Source organism: Oryza brachyantha, chromosome 5, assembly GCF_000231095.2.
Source record: "Oryza brachyantha chromosome 5, ObraRS2, whole genome shotgun sequence".
Taxonomy (NCBI): Eukaryota; Viridiplantae; Streptophyta; class Magnoliopsida; order Poales; family Poaceae; genus Oryza; species Oryza brachyantha.
In genome coordinates this window covers 18,945,659-18,959,542 of record NC_023167.2, presented here as the reverse complement: position 1 = coordinate 18,959,542, position 13,884 = coordinate 18,945,659, and the positions used below count along the sequence as shown (strand labels likewise).

Below are 13,884 nucleotides of genomic sequence, written 5' to 3'. Positions count from 1 at the left end.
AATCCTAAAGAAGCCCATCTGTTTGCCATGAGAGAGGAGGATCTGTGCCGTCAGTTACGTCACAAGATGATGAACAGTAAAACGAGATGTTTCGAAGTCTCAAGTTTTGCAGCCATGAAGAAAGCTGCTAGAGGTGTTCTGTAATATGTGAATGGTGTGGAGACCTACTATGGCTGCCATTGCTGATCAATGGAAATGGGAGGAGTGCCTCATCCTCTCTTGTTAAAAGAAAAAAAAAATCCTGGGATGGCATCACAAGTTGAAACCATAGTCCATAGGAATATAGGATCAGATTGAACATGCATAGACTTACTAGCACATTACCATCATGCAGTTCAGTCACAACACACAGTGCACATATTATCACAAGTCGACAGCTATTCTTGATCAGTACGAGAATTATGTTAACAACTATCCATGATCAGTACCGAGAATTCGAACACTGTACTGGTCCGAGACATTCTTGCCAAGTTAAAACCGACGGGCGCCATCTCAGGCCTGGGACAACGTAACATGTTCATGCATATATATATATACACATCGCCGGATAAAATATGCAAAGTTAAAAAGGCTAAGGTCTTCTCTCGGCGTATGCGTCCACCTCGTCATTAGGCAAGTAACGGCGCCTTTAGGCCGACTTCGCGAAGCCAACCCTCATCTTGCCGTAGTCAAACACGGTATGGTAGGCACCCATGAAAACATCACCCAGGATCCTGCAATTGTTGTGTGCAGTCAGTCATTCAGAAACTCAAAGATCAAGAGGGGCGAAAACCAGAGATTCTTTCAGTGCTAATTCAAAGGGTTTGGGAGTGCGTGGCTTACCAGAGAGGACCACGAGGAGGAGGGATGTCCATGGCTGTGAATCCACTGATGCACTGGGCAGCAGGTCCTTCACCAACCTTAAGAATATACTGCGCAACCAAAACAACATAATAGTTGCATGCTTAAGCTATTGCGAGTTGCAAATAATATCTAAACAAACTAGATGGGATGGAAAGCATGTCCTCTAGTTTGATGTGCAGATTGGAGGGTTGCTAAAATTGTCAGGTAATCTAGATGGCAGAAGGGAGGAAAAGAAGAGGAAACATAAAGAAATCATCGCACCTGTTCTGGTTTGAGTGCAAACTGTTTGCCTCCAATGGTGAAGGCAATTTCAGGCATGGATGCAAGGCTGCCACAGTCCACAGATGATTCTCCCATGGGACTTGGGAGCTTGTCGCAGAGCTGCAAAATTGATACAGTTATGCAACACAAAAGTACCACCCTTACAAGTACAATGGCCTTGTAGCAGAAGTTACTAAGCTCACCTGGTTAATGTAATTCAGGATGCGATCCTGAGTCTTGTTTTGTGCAAGTTGGTTCTGCATCCATACAACAGCCATCTCACAGGCATTGCACATGGCGTCGCTGTGGAGACCATTTGATTTCCCAGCTTCATCATCCACTACACTCTTAATTTCAGCACTGTGTTCATATATCACATGGAAAAGGAAAAAATATGTAAAGAATGCCCACAGAGATACCTCAAATCAGAGTAGTCACAATTAATAGCACTGGACATCACAACTGTTAGCCCAGTGAAAATAAAAATATCATATTATACATGCTCTGACAATTAAAAGAGGATTTGCAGTCCTCACCTAACACCATGTGTACCATCAAAAGTACACAGACCAACCTGGGAGCAGATTTTTGCTGGTTGTGTCTGCAACATAATACAACAAGTAACTTCAATTTCTAAGCACCAACAATAACCATTATACGAAGGAGAGAATAGAATTTTTAGGTGATCTACAAACCTCTGCAAGCAACAGATCTAGAATCTGTTGTCCATATTGAGAAACAACTGTCTTGCACTCTTGGCTGACTACCCCAGTAGCACCGATCTTCTCATTGATTTCAGTGATTATGGCCTGTAATGATTGTATTAACTTGTGAACTACAACCACTCATTGAAAATTTGGAAATTAATAACAAATAGGAAAATATGAACATTGTAAGGATGAGCATGGAAAGCAGGCACACATTAGACCAAATTGGTGTCCCCTATTTATATATATTCTACTTGTTTAGTATGTACAAAGCAATGGATTGAGCAGTGGCATAGTTTATCAGGAATCACTCATATTGTACATGCTACATTAACAACACTACATATATACACAAAACAAGACATGATAGGGCAAAGGACTCCTAACATGACCAAAAGCTTCCAAAGGTGATCCAAGAAGAGAAAAATGTTACTGTTTTCGCTTTGTACATCAATAAAAAAAGGGCACAAGCATAGATTCTTGCACATAGATATACTGTAGTACTATATTACCACAATTAATAAGCACCCTAATAGGTGCTCGGTGTGCAAATTTTGCAGCTCATAAGAAAACGTACAAGTATGTGTTGGGTTTAGCAAGGCTCATCAAAACAATTGCTTGGAAGTAAATAAAACTGATATCTCGCATTTCCTAGATTCAATATACTGTTTTGGAAAAAGTAGCCCATCATTAATTACGTAAATATAAACAAAAGCCCATATAACGTACTGTGGGGCCAGCAAGCAATGAAGTTCCAGAATCTGCTATAGCTGAACAGCCGCTAGCACAAAATCCTGATAAAAGCAACGGTGAGACAATGAATAAGGTTAATATTAACTTAAACAGATTAGACCTGGAAAACAAATAAGAGAGTCAGTACCTGTGGTCTTTCCTCCAATCAACACATCACCCATCTCAAACTGCACAAAGTCAATGCACACTTTACATCAAATATCCAAAACAGTACAGACATAAGGCAGAAACAGGACCAACCTGCCAATATCCCTTCTGAGTGACTGGAACATATGTATGATTGCTCTTGTAGTGGCTAGGATCCATTCCTCCAAACACAATTTCACCACCCTCTCCTTCATCAGAATGTCGGTTGAACCAGAAAGAGAAAACAGGGTCACTGACGAGACCTTGCTCTACCATCTTATACCTGTGATTTATACATCCGTATTTTATGAGGCAGTGTATTCAATAAGTAGATATCTTATATTCTTATGAGATACTGATATCTAATAAGTAAAATCCAAATCTAATTATCATGATAAATGCGGCAAAATGTCCAACTAGTTAGTGACAAAACATAAAACATAAATATGAAACAAATCAGCCAAATATTTTGATGCATGTAGCTTTAGTAGAATGAAGGTAGCTTATTGTGTTATTTAGAAGGTCAATATCTAGGATGCCACGCCACTACAGATATATCATACATACAGAAAAATAGCTTCTACTGTTCAGTGTGAACCACTGAGAAATAAACAATCAAGGCCTCTTAAGCCAGGTTGTCTTACCACACAGGTACTGCATCTCCAACAGATATTTCCTGAAATCCAAGGCCAAGAATACCATCGAATTTGGCAACCATGAAAGTAAGACCTGGCTCCTTTGTAGCTTCAATGAATTCCTAAAGCAGTGAAGCAACAATATTAGAATATCTGGTATAATATGATCAAAGACAAACAGCAAGTTAACCAAGATATATAACACACCTGATCTTTCACAACTAGATCGCCTACGGTAACACTGTCCTCGCTGAAAAAACCAGCAATTGAACCAGTGCCATACTGAATGGCAGCTGGTTTTCCTGAAAGGAAGAAACAACAGAAAACAGCACTGTCAAACAAACAATTTCCTTACGGGTAGCAAAATTTACAGACATTAGTCAATCAAATCAAATCAAAAGAAAATCAATGAACAGTATACTAGAAGAATACATGATCATACCACTTCCCATGAAAAAAATGTTAACTTCATATGACGGAAAGTTAAGGTTGGTAATGTTTTAATGGCATTTCACTAAAGTTTCAAGGGCTAGAATTAATATAACAAATTTTCAGGTGTCCTTCTAGTTAGATTTCTAGGTTCAGTACATCTTAATAGTGCGCTCAACAGAGACAGCGATTGTAAACTGTCAAAAATATTCCTCAACCCTGAATGTACACCGTATTAATATCAAGCTACAGCACGTGGGCACGACATCAACATCAGATCCTTTTTATAAGTATGTACGGTTACAGTGAACCACAAATTTTGTTTGATGTTGGCGACCACTGCAGAATTATTTTCCTTTCATCATAAATACTGTTACTCTGTGATGCAAAATGATTTTCACTATCATCATAAATGAATGAAATTTTGAAGGACTAAATTGTTAACCGCCAAGCAGAAGAGTAAGTTTTTAATGCATATATGCATCTCTCTTTTTGGGAGTATTTTTTAATAACTTAGGTAAGGCCTCTTAACTTCGAGCTCACAAACTGGATTGGCACCAAAATCCTACCATCTACCATTTCGCGTCCTTTAAATTAAATCCGATTTTTCTTTTTAGAAAAGACATTTTTTTGCTCTCACCAAAATCCAAATAAATGTATCATCTAGCATCATTTCAATTAAAATATAATTGTGCTATAAAAGGTTAAATTTGAACATGACATATGAGATATGTCACCGGCTGAAGAGTAAATAACAAAAAGAGGCAAGTTTTCAGTGCATTCAAGTAGTAGACACGGACCGTTCTTTTGGTAAGTGCTTGACTGTCCCGACTTGTAGCGAGAGTGGAAGAAGCACGCAATCTGCATCAATCGACACCAAGAAAAATCCACCCTTAGCACAAGTCGCAATCGAAACCAGACTATAAGAGAAATTCCCTTGACCAGTGCATCAAACAGGGACGTACCGAGAAGTAGCACTTGGATGATGGCACCCAGAGGTTGGAGCTGCCAGTGTCGAAGATGACGGTGAACTTCTGCGGCGGAGTGCCGATTCCAATCTCACCAAAGTACTGCGCGTTCATGTAGTTCTTCAGCGCCACGATGTCGCCCTCACTCCCACCGCCGCCAAGGGAGTTGGCACCGCGGAGGCCCAGCCGGCGCGCCCCCTCCTCGCCGGAGAGTTGCGCGGCGACGCGGCTGTTCTCGTCGATCGGCCGCTTCTTCAGCGCAATCCGCACCAACCCCTCCGCCGCCGACGCGGGGAGGAGGGCTTGGAGCAGCACGGCTCCGAGGAGCACCAAGGCCACGCCGCGGGTTCCCATGGTTGCGATCTGCTGCAAATCGCGAGAAAAACCAAAAACAAATACAACGCGATGAGAAATTTTTCGCTAGCAGTTAGATCGGAAAAATATAGTGGCAAAACCACTAGAACACGCGACTGAGGATACGGGATCAAAAAAAAAACTTACAAACATTGATTAGTAATCTCACGCACTCAAGAGGCTGGGTTAGGGAAAAATCGAAAAAAAAAACTACAAAAATTGGGAGAAGCAGTTGCAGAAAACCTCGATGCACTAACCGATAAAATCAACACCAAAACATAAACAGAAAAACACCGATCAGAATCCCACACTGGGCAAAATCCGATGAAAACGACCCCAAAACAATCGAATCCAGGGTGTTTCACCAGACGAAAACGGCTCAAAAACAACAAAAACACTTCCAAAAAAACCCCAGATTACCCTCAAACACACAGAAACGAGCAGATCCACAGCACAACCCACACGAACACCACAAAATCCCCCCCCCCCCCCCCCAACACCTACCCACCCAATCCAGTCAAGCGGAGTCCACGAGAGCTCACCGGAAAACGGGAGGCGACGAGAGAGGAGAGCAGCAGCAGCAACCGACGTGACGAGCACTACGGGCGGTGGTGCATATAAAAGCGAGCTGCGGTGGGGCCCACCCGGGCTTCCAGCCGTCCGATCCTCCTGCTGCGGATGCGCGGCCGTTGGATCGGGGTGCGCAGGGTGGGGAAATGCTAGGCGCACACGGCGAAGTGGCCCAAACTGGTGGGGGTGGTGGGTATACGTACGTACGTGGCTCTGTATTTAATTTTTGTGCGTATTTTCTGTACCTGGATAGGAATCTGATGGTTTCTTTGCTTTGAAGTAATGCGCTTTCATTAATACATTTTGCAGGTACATTCAGTCTTAGGGAAATTATGCTCAATTATGTATACGGTGTAGTATATTTGTTTAACGCCGTGTTCGCCGTCCTCGCTTACTTACCTAACTTATTCTTTCTCGTTTTACGTGCATATATTTCTCAAACTACTAAATAGTGTTTTTTTTTATAAAAATTTTCTATGAGAAAGTTGTTTTAAAAATCTTATTAATTTATTTTATATTTTTAATAATTAATAATTAACTAATTATCATATACAAGAATGTTTTTCATGTCAGAATAAATTAACCTATCCATACCACCGCCGAACACAGGCAAAGCGTGTAGTTGGGTGCTTGGGAAGGGTTGTGGTATTATCCACTTGTTCATAAACTTCTTTTTTATTCGTCTCAATCAATTGTTTATTTGATACAGGCACATTGCATGATGCCATGATGGATGGGATGCTTATCCATAAAATTTATGGATACTATCAAACAATGAAGTACTCCATTGGTTTTCATATTATATAAAATATTTTTTATTTGTTTTAAATCAAATATATTTAAGTTTATGTAAATTTATAAAAAATATATAATTGTATACTTAATAAAACTAATTTGGTGTTCTAAATATTATTCCAAATTTCTATAAGTTTTGTCAAGATTAAAATGGTTTGTCATAGTATAAACCTAACATAGTCTATAATATATTATAGAATGGATGGAGTATTATCTTGCAGTTTAAACCCATGGCCCATAACACAGATCGACCCTCATCTCTTGTTTGAACGTACACATATATTTTCTACAAGTATTTTTTTAGGAAGGGCCGATATATCTTAAAATTAAAATTAACAAAACATCTATAAACATTAAACAGTGACATTATCGGTACATCGCAAATAAAATTGATGGACCTAATAAAACTATGAGGTTTTTGTACGACTTGTTGGATAGACTGTTAGTTGGAGTGTTTCCACGTGCTTTGCGTTAGATGGTTTGGATTATCTCACTACATAACGAGGAAAACGTCATTTTAGATCCTCAGGCTTTGATTCGTTGACCCCAAAACATTGCCGACTCAAAAAAAATTCAGCTGTCTAGACAAAAGTAGCTACCAAAAAATTTTTTCTGAAGAACATGCACAAAGACAGAGAGAATCTTTTTTTTTCCTTTGAGAAACAACATGCTGCGTTGATGATTAAGGCCTGTTCGTTTTCAATTTTGGTTTTTGGATTTTTGCATGTATACTTCACAAACTTGTCCATTTCATGAAAAAAAATAATGCTCGTAGTATAATATTTTCAGGTAAGATTTTTATGTTTGCCGTTGAACGCAGGATTTAGCCAGTACCAAGATATGCAAGATTTTGTATTGACAAGGAGATAGGAATTTTTACACATGTTCAGGCTCACTGGTGAGTGGTTGATAACATTGCTTCAATTCGTCGAACTTGGTGTTGGCTTTATATACAGTCGATGAGTACCACGAGACTACCTAAGCTAACTGCTATTCTAGCCTACATTACTACTAAATGTTGGCAAAGTCGATAGGATTAAAGTGAGTGATTATTGAGAAAGTTGTTCCATCTTGATATAGTGTGGCTTGTGTAAGTATTTTTAATTGATCCCCTCTCCCGAGAGGCTCTTGTATTTATATTGTGAGGTATCCCTCCTTCTTTAGCTATGTTGAATTGTTTCGACTAGCAAACTTTTCTTATCCGAGAACAATCCCCTACCTCTATATATCATGTGTTTTTTAAATAATTAGGATATCCAACAACTGTGCTCGATAGGGTGTGCTGTATTACTGGGGATACATTAGCACCAAAGTACAAGATACATCAAATCTCTAACATTAAAATTTTAAATAGTTAATTCAGTTGTTTAATACATGCAAACAACTATGAAAGATTTAGATAATCATTTAGTCTAAGTCATCTCAAGCACCACCACCCAAGTCTGTTTGTTGCAAGATTTAAAGACAGGCCACTCCAACATAAAAACTGAATTTATCAGAACCAGACAACCAGTAGCTTTGAAAGCTACTCTCATGCAAGAACTTGCAAGTGAACATTTTCCTACGAATTTGGATGCGTGACACCTACACGTACATATATTAGCTTGCATGGACACCTCGTGGAATCTCCTCACTTGACACATGTTAATTCACAAAATGACACTTGCCCAATGCTCACTGCTATAGCTGACATGTGGGCCCCACGTCATGGCTGGGCCCGGGAAGGCAGCGACGGACTTAGCTGACGACAGCCCCCTCCGCCGACGAAAAGGATGGGGGTAGGGGTTGCGTGTGCGCGAAGCGATGCGTTGCGGCTCGGCGCGGGCGATCCACCCAGGCCTTTCCCCTCGGTCTCGCTCGCTACGCGCACCCCGTCGCGTGCACGCCAAAAACGCCAGGTCGTCGTCCTCACACGTATCTGATGGGCCGTCGCGGTGTGAACCCAGGGACAAATGAAGAGCAAACTAAGCAAGCATCCCATCCACTAATTGTGATAGATTAATCGCCACTAATCATAGCAGTTTTAGGTTCGCTGTCTCTGAATATATAGTTCTAGCCTAGAAGTGATCCCTGCAAATTGATTTGTTAAACTGTGCAACAACGCACGCCACCAGCTTAACAATGTTACGAGTGATTAAAGTGTGATTAGGAAGTCAACTTGTAGCTGCTAAAAAAAATCACTTCTAGCTGCTCTGAACTTGTCCCATATGCATACAAAAACTATGCACGGCTTATTATCCTAAGACAAAACTGCCAAGTTAATCATCAGTTTTGAAGGACTGGATCAGAGAGATAAATCCATTGCACAATGTCAACTTCACAGTTGCTTTAAGGACGTGCTCTCTTGCATGCTGTCGCTGTGTTTTCTTGCGCTCTCGTCTTTTTATACCTATAAATCAAAATTTAAATTTTTAGCTTTAAATTTAAAGTTTATTTTAATAACTTTTCATTAGAGTTTATCTTTTAGTTATTGTTTTTATATCGCTAAGAACATATATATATATAAATTTTATTTATAAATTATTTTTTAGTTATAAATACGTCGTTTGGTTTTTCTATACGACAGCCAAACAATGAACCCTTTGTAAAGTTTGGAAAGGTAAAAGTTTTCTCTGATGAGCACCTGCATTATGTCAAATTATAGGATTATTGCAGGCACATACAGAGCCTATGCATTATGTCAAATTATCAATTGTCAAGCACACAAGCTACTGGCTGTTACTGTTACTTGGGCATTGGTTTATCTATCTTTTGTCGTCGAGAAACTTATCATCTGTGAGAAACTCTTTCCACACCATTGCATTTTTTTTCTTCTTTTTGTCAATGCATCCGATGGGAAGCGAAAGTGGAACAGCAATGTGGATGAAGGTGACTGCAGGTTAATTACTTTTGGCAAAGATAAGAGGAGCTTTCTGGTAGTGCTAAATGGCTGGCTTTAATTAGCGTTACAAACGGGAAAAAGAATGAGATCTTAGTTTACAGAACTGATAGTGATGTTCCTTGCACTGAATAATGAGATATTCTGAACAATGAACACGTGTAGTTTCGTCTTAAACGATTTCTGTCTCTGCGCTCTTCGCCAATGTCCTGGTGATAATGCAAAATTCGGGGCATCTTCAAGTGGGGAAGGAAATATGATTTACTCCCACTGTTTTATTATTAAGTGTAAAGTGTTTGGGATCTATAAACTTATTCATTTGTATCATCTAGGTTCTCGTATGCTTAAAATACACATCTAAGTTCTAAAACCTGTTAATATGACATCTCAAGCCCTCAAGAATCATACATGGCGCTGACGGAGTATGCCATCTCGAACTTCTTTTTTATGTTGAGTAAAAGAATAGAAAAGGGGGGAAATAAAGGAGAAAGGGAAAATGAGAGGAGATTGAAAAATAAACAAAAGAAGGAAAAATGAAAAAAAATGATTAAATTTTGTAAGTAGCCCTCAGTTGTCAATTGACGTAGAGTTACCGATGATTCCATCTCAGTGCCTATTTGACATGGCATGTCAATGATACATGAGATTTTAGAAGGTTCGTGTCAGTTTGGGACTATGATAACACACTTTAGGAAGTGGTAGGATCTACATATGTATTTTGAGAGTACAGGAACGTAGAAGATACTCCTTCCGTTTCACAATGTAAATCTTTCTAGCATTACCTAGATTCATATAGATGTTAATGAATCTAGACACATATATAAAGTATATACATTCATCAATGAATGAATTTAGGCAAGGCTAAAAAGACTTACAATATAAAACGGAGGTAATATATTTTAACAAGTTTTAAGACCTAGATATGTACTTCAAAAGAGCTCGTGGCAGTGGACTACATGTCGCTATTGACTTTCACTGTTATAACTTTAACCACTATTTGTCTGAAATAATTATAATACATTGAGTAAGTGCTTTGTGTTTATATTTAACACGTCATATACTTTAGATGTGGTATCTCTCATAGTATTTGTGAAAAAAGAGAGAGAGAGAATGATCAAAGCTTGGAAATCACTCTCAACTATTTATAAAAGAACATATAAGCTTGCTAGTACTATTTATCCTAGTTACACTCCTAGACTCCTAGTTCGTTCATCTCCATCATTTTGAGTTGTTAAAACATCTCCAAGAAAATACTAATCCTACTTTCCAAAATTATGTATTAGGTCTATCTTAAAAAATTAGGCATAAAAGTTACTCTCTCCAAAATAAACTCAAAACTAAATAATGTGTATTGGAATTTGGAAACACATATATATGTCTCAAACCTAGGATACGAGAGAACTGATTTTAGACATGTATAAATATTGGGAATAAAATCATAAACTGTTGGAGATGTGCTTTCTAATTTAATTCTCAAAATTCAGTTTTAAAATCAATTTTAAACAACTCTTAAAGATCCACCAAGCCATCTTTCCACGCCACGAGACTAAATTTATTTGTATGTTTGTTCCATAGATCTTATGTTCCACGTGCGAGACGGTGTTTATCCCAAATCCACCGGGCTCTGTTACGCTAGTTGGTTTTGACCTTCATATCATCTTGGTTAATTTCTTAAGATCAAAGTGGTTGGTGATTTCGTGCAACTTAAGTTTTAGGTGGATCCGTTCGTGGTGGTTCCAAAAGGCTAACACGATCAGCATGTGGCAAGAAATGTCACGTGGCAAGAAATGTTTTGATGTTTACAAAGCAGGAAATGAAGAGAAAAATCCATCCCAATTATCAAGCCGGATCTAGGTACGGTACGAGTTGAAAGTTATACCAGATCGTCGATTCCTCGTGAAGGCAGAGGCAGATTGAATGAAACGAAGATTATCATGGATGTCTGCGTCTGCGTCTTCATGGGCCAGCAACAGATTGGGCCAGATGATTTGGGGGTGCTGCGCAGCTCATTAGAAAGAATTCCATTTTGCTTCCCTTATATATAGATGAGTCTCTGATTTAAATTAACTCTATCAACCATAAAACTGGGTGCATGTGCATCGTCTCCCCCGTCTACCCAACTGTCTCCGCTAATGGTTTAAAATCATAGTTTTATCCAACATGATACCTACGATAGTATGTTGATTTGACTTTTGTATATAGGGTGTTAGTGATCCATGGACTTGACCTACTTGCTTACATGAAAATTTTACCTCAAAAAAATACGATACTCACATGTTGATAAATAAAAAAAACACACATCATCTCACCCTCTATCTCCCTTTTCTCCTCACCTTCACTTATTGCTTTAGCGGCGTTAGAGGGTCATCATTGTCGATGACTAAGGGTGAAGCTCAAGCTTAAGTGGTGGGGCTCAGTGAGGCCCAAGGCCTAACAATAGAGCCATAGACAGCAAAAAAGTTCGATGAAACCCTATCCCAACCCTACCTCTCTTAGATCAAACAAAGTTGTGTTTCTCATCACCTATCCGCTGCTCCGCATGGGTGCTACATCCATTATAGGAAAGGTAGCACCTCAACAAGGAGCTTGCCGCAAGACTCTATAAAAGAAGATGGGGAAGGATCCACGATGGGAGCGTGTTTAGCATCGTAACTCCTAGCGAGACAACAACAACAAGCTCGCTGGGGAAATAAGAGGCAAGACGACAGCAACTCTTGATGAGCTCGATCACCTACATAGGGAGAGGTGGAGAGGGATGGGAGATGATTAACATGCGACCTCTATGGTTATTTGTTTTTTCATGTCCATATGACTTAGGGTTAATTAGATCTATGTCATTATAATTCTGTCTATTTTAAAATATATCATTACTATTCGACTAATTAGAAAGATATCATTACAATTTCATAACTATTTAAAAATGTCACTGCGTACCCTTTTAGTGCATTTAGAAATTTTTTGACCAAATTACACTTTGCACTTACAATATTATCCTGAAGTGTACGGTGAACAGTATGGAGGGCAATATAGTCCAAAAAATTAAAAAGTGCATTGAAAAAGTACGCATTGCGTGTTTTAAATAGTCATAAAATTGTAATGGCATTTTTACAATTAGTTGAATTGTAATGATATTTTTTAAAATATATAAATTTATAATGGTATGGATCTAATTAACCCTATGACTTACATGTAAACCCTATGGTTTTATGGGCTACATTAAACAAAATCATCTATTGTCATATCACGCAAGTATCACGTGAGATAGAAAAAACACCGTCAAAACTATTCGGAAAGGTAAAATGAGTTGGTTTTAATAATCGATAGTCATTTATGTCTGATTTTTATTTTGTGGTCGAGATATTATATAGGAGGGGAAATAAACTTCCGACCAAATGCATTTGCTTCTTGGGTTTTTACTTTTGGTAGCCACGGTCAAAATTCACCGCGACAAGATGATAGCGATTTCATTTATATTTTCTTGATTTCCCGCGGCCGCATAAAATTGCTGTAACCGTGGAACCGTGGAAGTAATTTAACGGAGAGAGATTAAACAGACCTACTAGCAAATTAACTTACCGACGCTTGTTAACAGCGGCACAGCCAATGCAGTCGGCGACAGATTTTCGAATAGGGAAAAAGGAAATGAGGCGGACAAGAGTGCGAAAGGATGCCAAGAAGGTTCAGGGAAGAAGTGGTACCCCGGTTTCTTCTCGCTCTCGCCGGCGTCCGTCAGCCCCGGCGACGACGAACTCGTGCCGCAGCGCCGTTGCAGATGCCTCGAGCGTGACGAATAATGCTGTGGAAGCAGAACACGTCCCTCCGGCGGCGCGGAAAGGAGTGAAGCGAGCACGGGCAGGTCAGGAATTGACGCGGCGCGGCGCAGGAGCCCATCGACGCCGTCCCGCTACGGGCGGCGGCGCACGCTGCGTCGCGCAGGGGAGTGGGAGATGATGATGCCCCGCCCCAGCCGCCACCGGCGTGGATACGCGGCGAGCTGCTCCCTGCGCTAGGCCTACGCGACGACCTGCCGCTCCACTTCATCTGCAGGAAGTGAGTGGAGGCTTCCGATCTCGACACGCAGCAGAGCCGCTTCCTCCTCCCGCGCGCCGCCGTCATACGCCACCTCTGCCCGCTCCTCTCCGACGAGGAGCGCAAGGCCGGGAACCTAGTTGAAGAGAAGTGCCAGAAGGAGACGCCAGAGCAGAAGCCGGTGGAGCCCGACGGAGGCAAGAAGCCGAGGAAGACGGGCAAGAAGGACCCCCGGGGCTCGTCGTGCACGTCGTCGTCAGCCGTTCCGCCCCCGTCGCCATGGATATGATCAAGAGGGGCTCGAATGGACACACCGTGATTCGGCAAAGAGAGAACACCAGACTCGCCGACCGCGGCATACGTGTGATGGACGACGTCGCCGTGTGGGCATTCCGGCGAGAGCCCAACGGCGCTCTGCACTTCGTGATCGCCAACACGGCCGACGAGCAGCAGCCACCGGAAGCAGTACCGAATGCGTTGCAGTAACAGCAACTCAATTGTGACATCAGAAATTCAGAAGAAAAAAGAAAAAGGAA

General features: G+C 40.6%; 1 protein-coding gene and 1 pseudogene across 3 annotated transcripts; one reads left to right on the top strand and one right to left on the bottom strand.

Annotated features, from left to right (window-relative positions):
- Positions 1 to 288: 288 nt before the first annotated feature.
- Positions 289 to 5,673, bottom strand: LOC102701267 (aspartic proteinase oryzasin-1). Of its 3 annotated transcripts, none has more exons than XM_015837577.1 (14): positions 5,619 to 5,673; positions 4,720 to 5,085; positions 4,555 to 4,615; positions 3,533 to 3,627; positions 3,335 to 3,447; positions 2,805 to 2,973; positions 2,692 to 2,731; positions 2,541 to 2,605; positions 1,800 to 1,913; positions 1,641 to 1,705; positions 1,308 to 1,464; positions 1,105 to 1,224; positions 823 to 911; positions 289 to 713 (listed from the first exon to the last, which is right to left on the bottom strand). In XM_015837577.1, exons 2-14 carry the CDS (start codon positions 5,074 to 5,076, stop codon positions 629 to 631), a joined length of 1,530 nt encoding a protein of 509 aa, XP_015693063.1. In that variant the 5' UTR covers positions 5,077 to 5,085; positions 5,619 to 5,673; the 3' UTR covers positions 289 to 628. The 3 variants fall into 3 exon arrangements, with proteins under 3 accessions (XP_015693063.1, XP_006654801.2, XP_040380642.1); XM_006654738.2 differs by lacking the exon at positions 5,619 to 5,673 and adding an exon at positions 5,224 to 5,244 and having other exon boundaries at positions 4,720 to 5,088; XM_040524708.1 differs by lacking the exon at positions 5,619 to 5,673 and adding an exon at positions 5,224 to 5,244.
- A 5,563-nt stretch (positions 5,674 to 11,236) lies between these two features.
- LOC121054492 lies at positions 11,237 to 13,884 on the top strand (annotated as a pseudogene).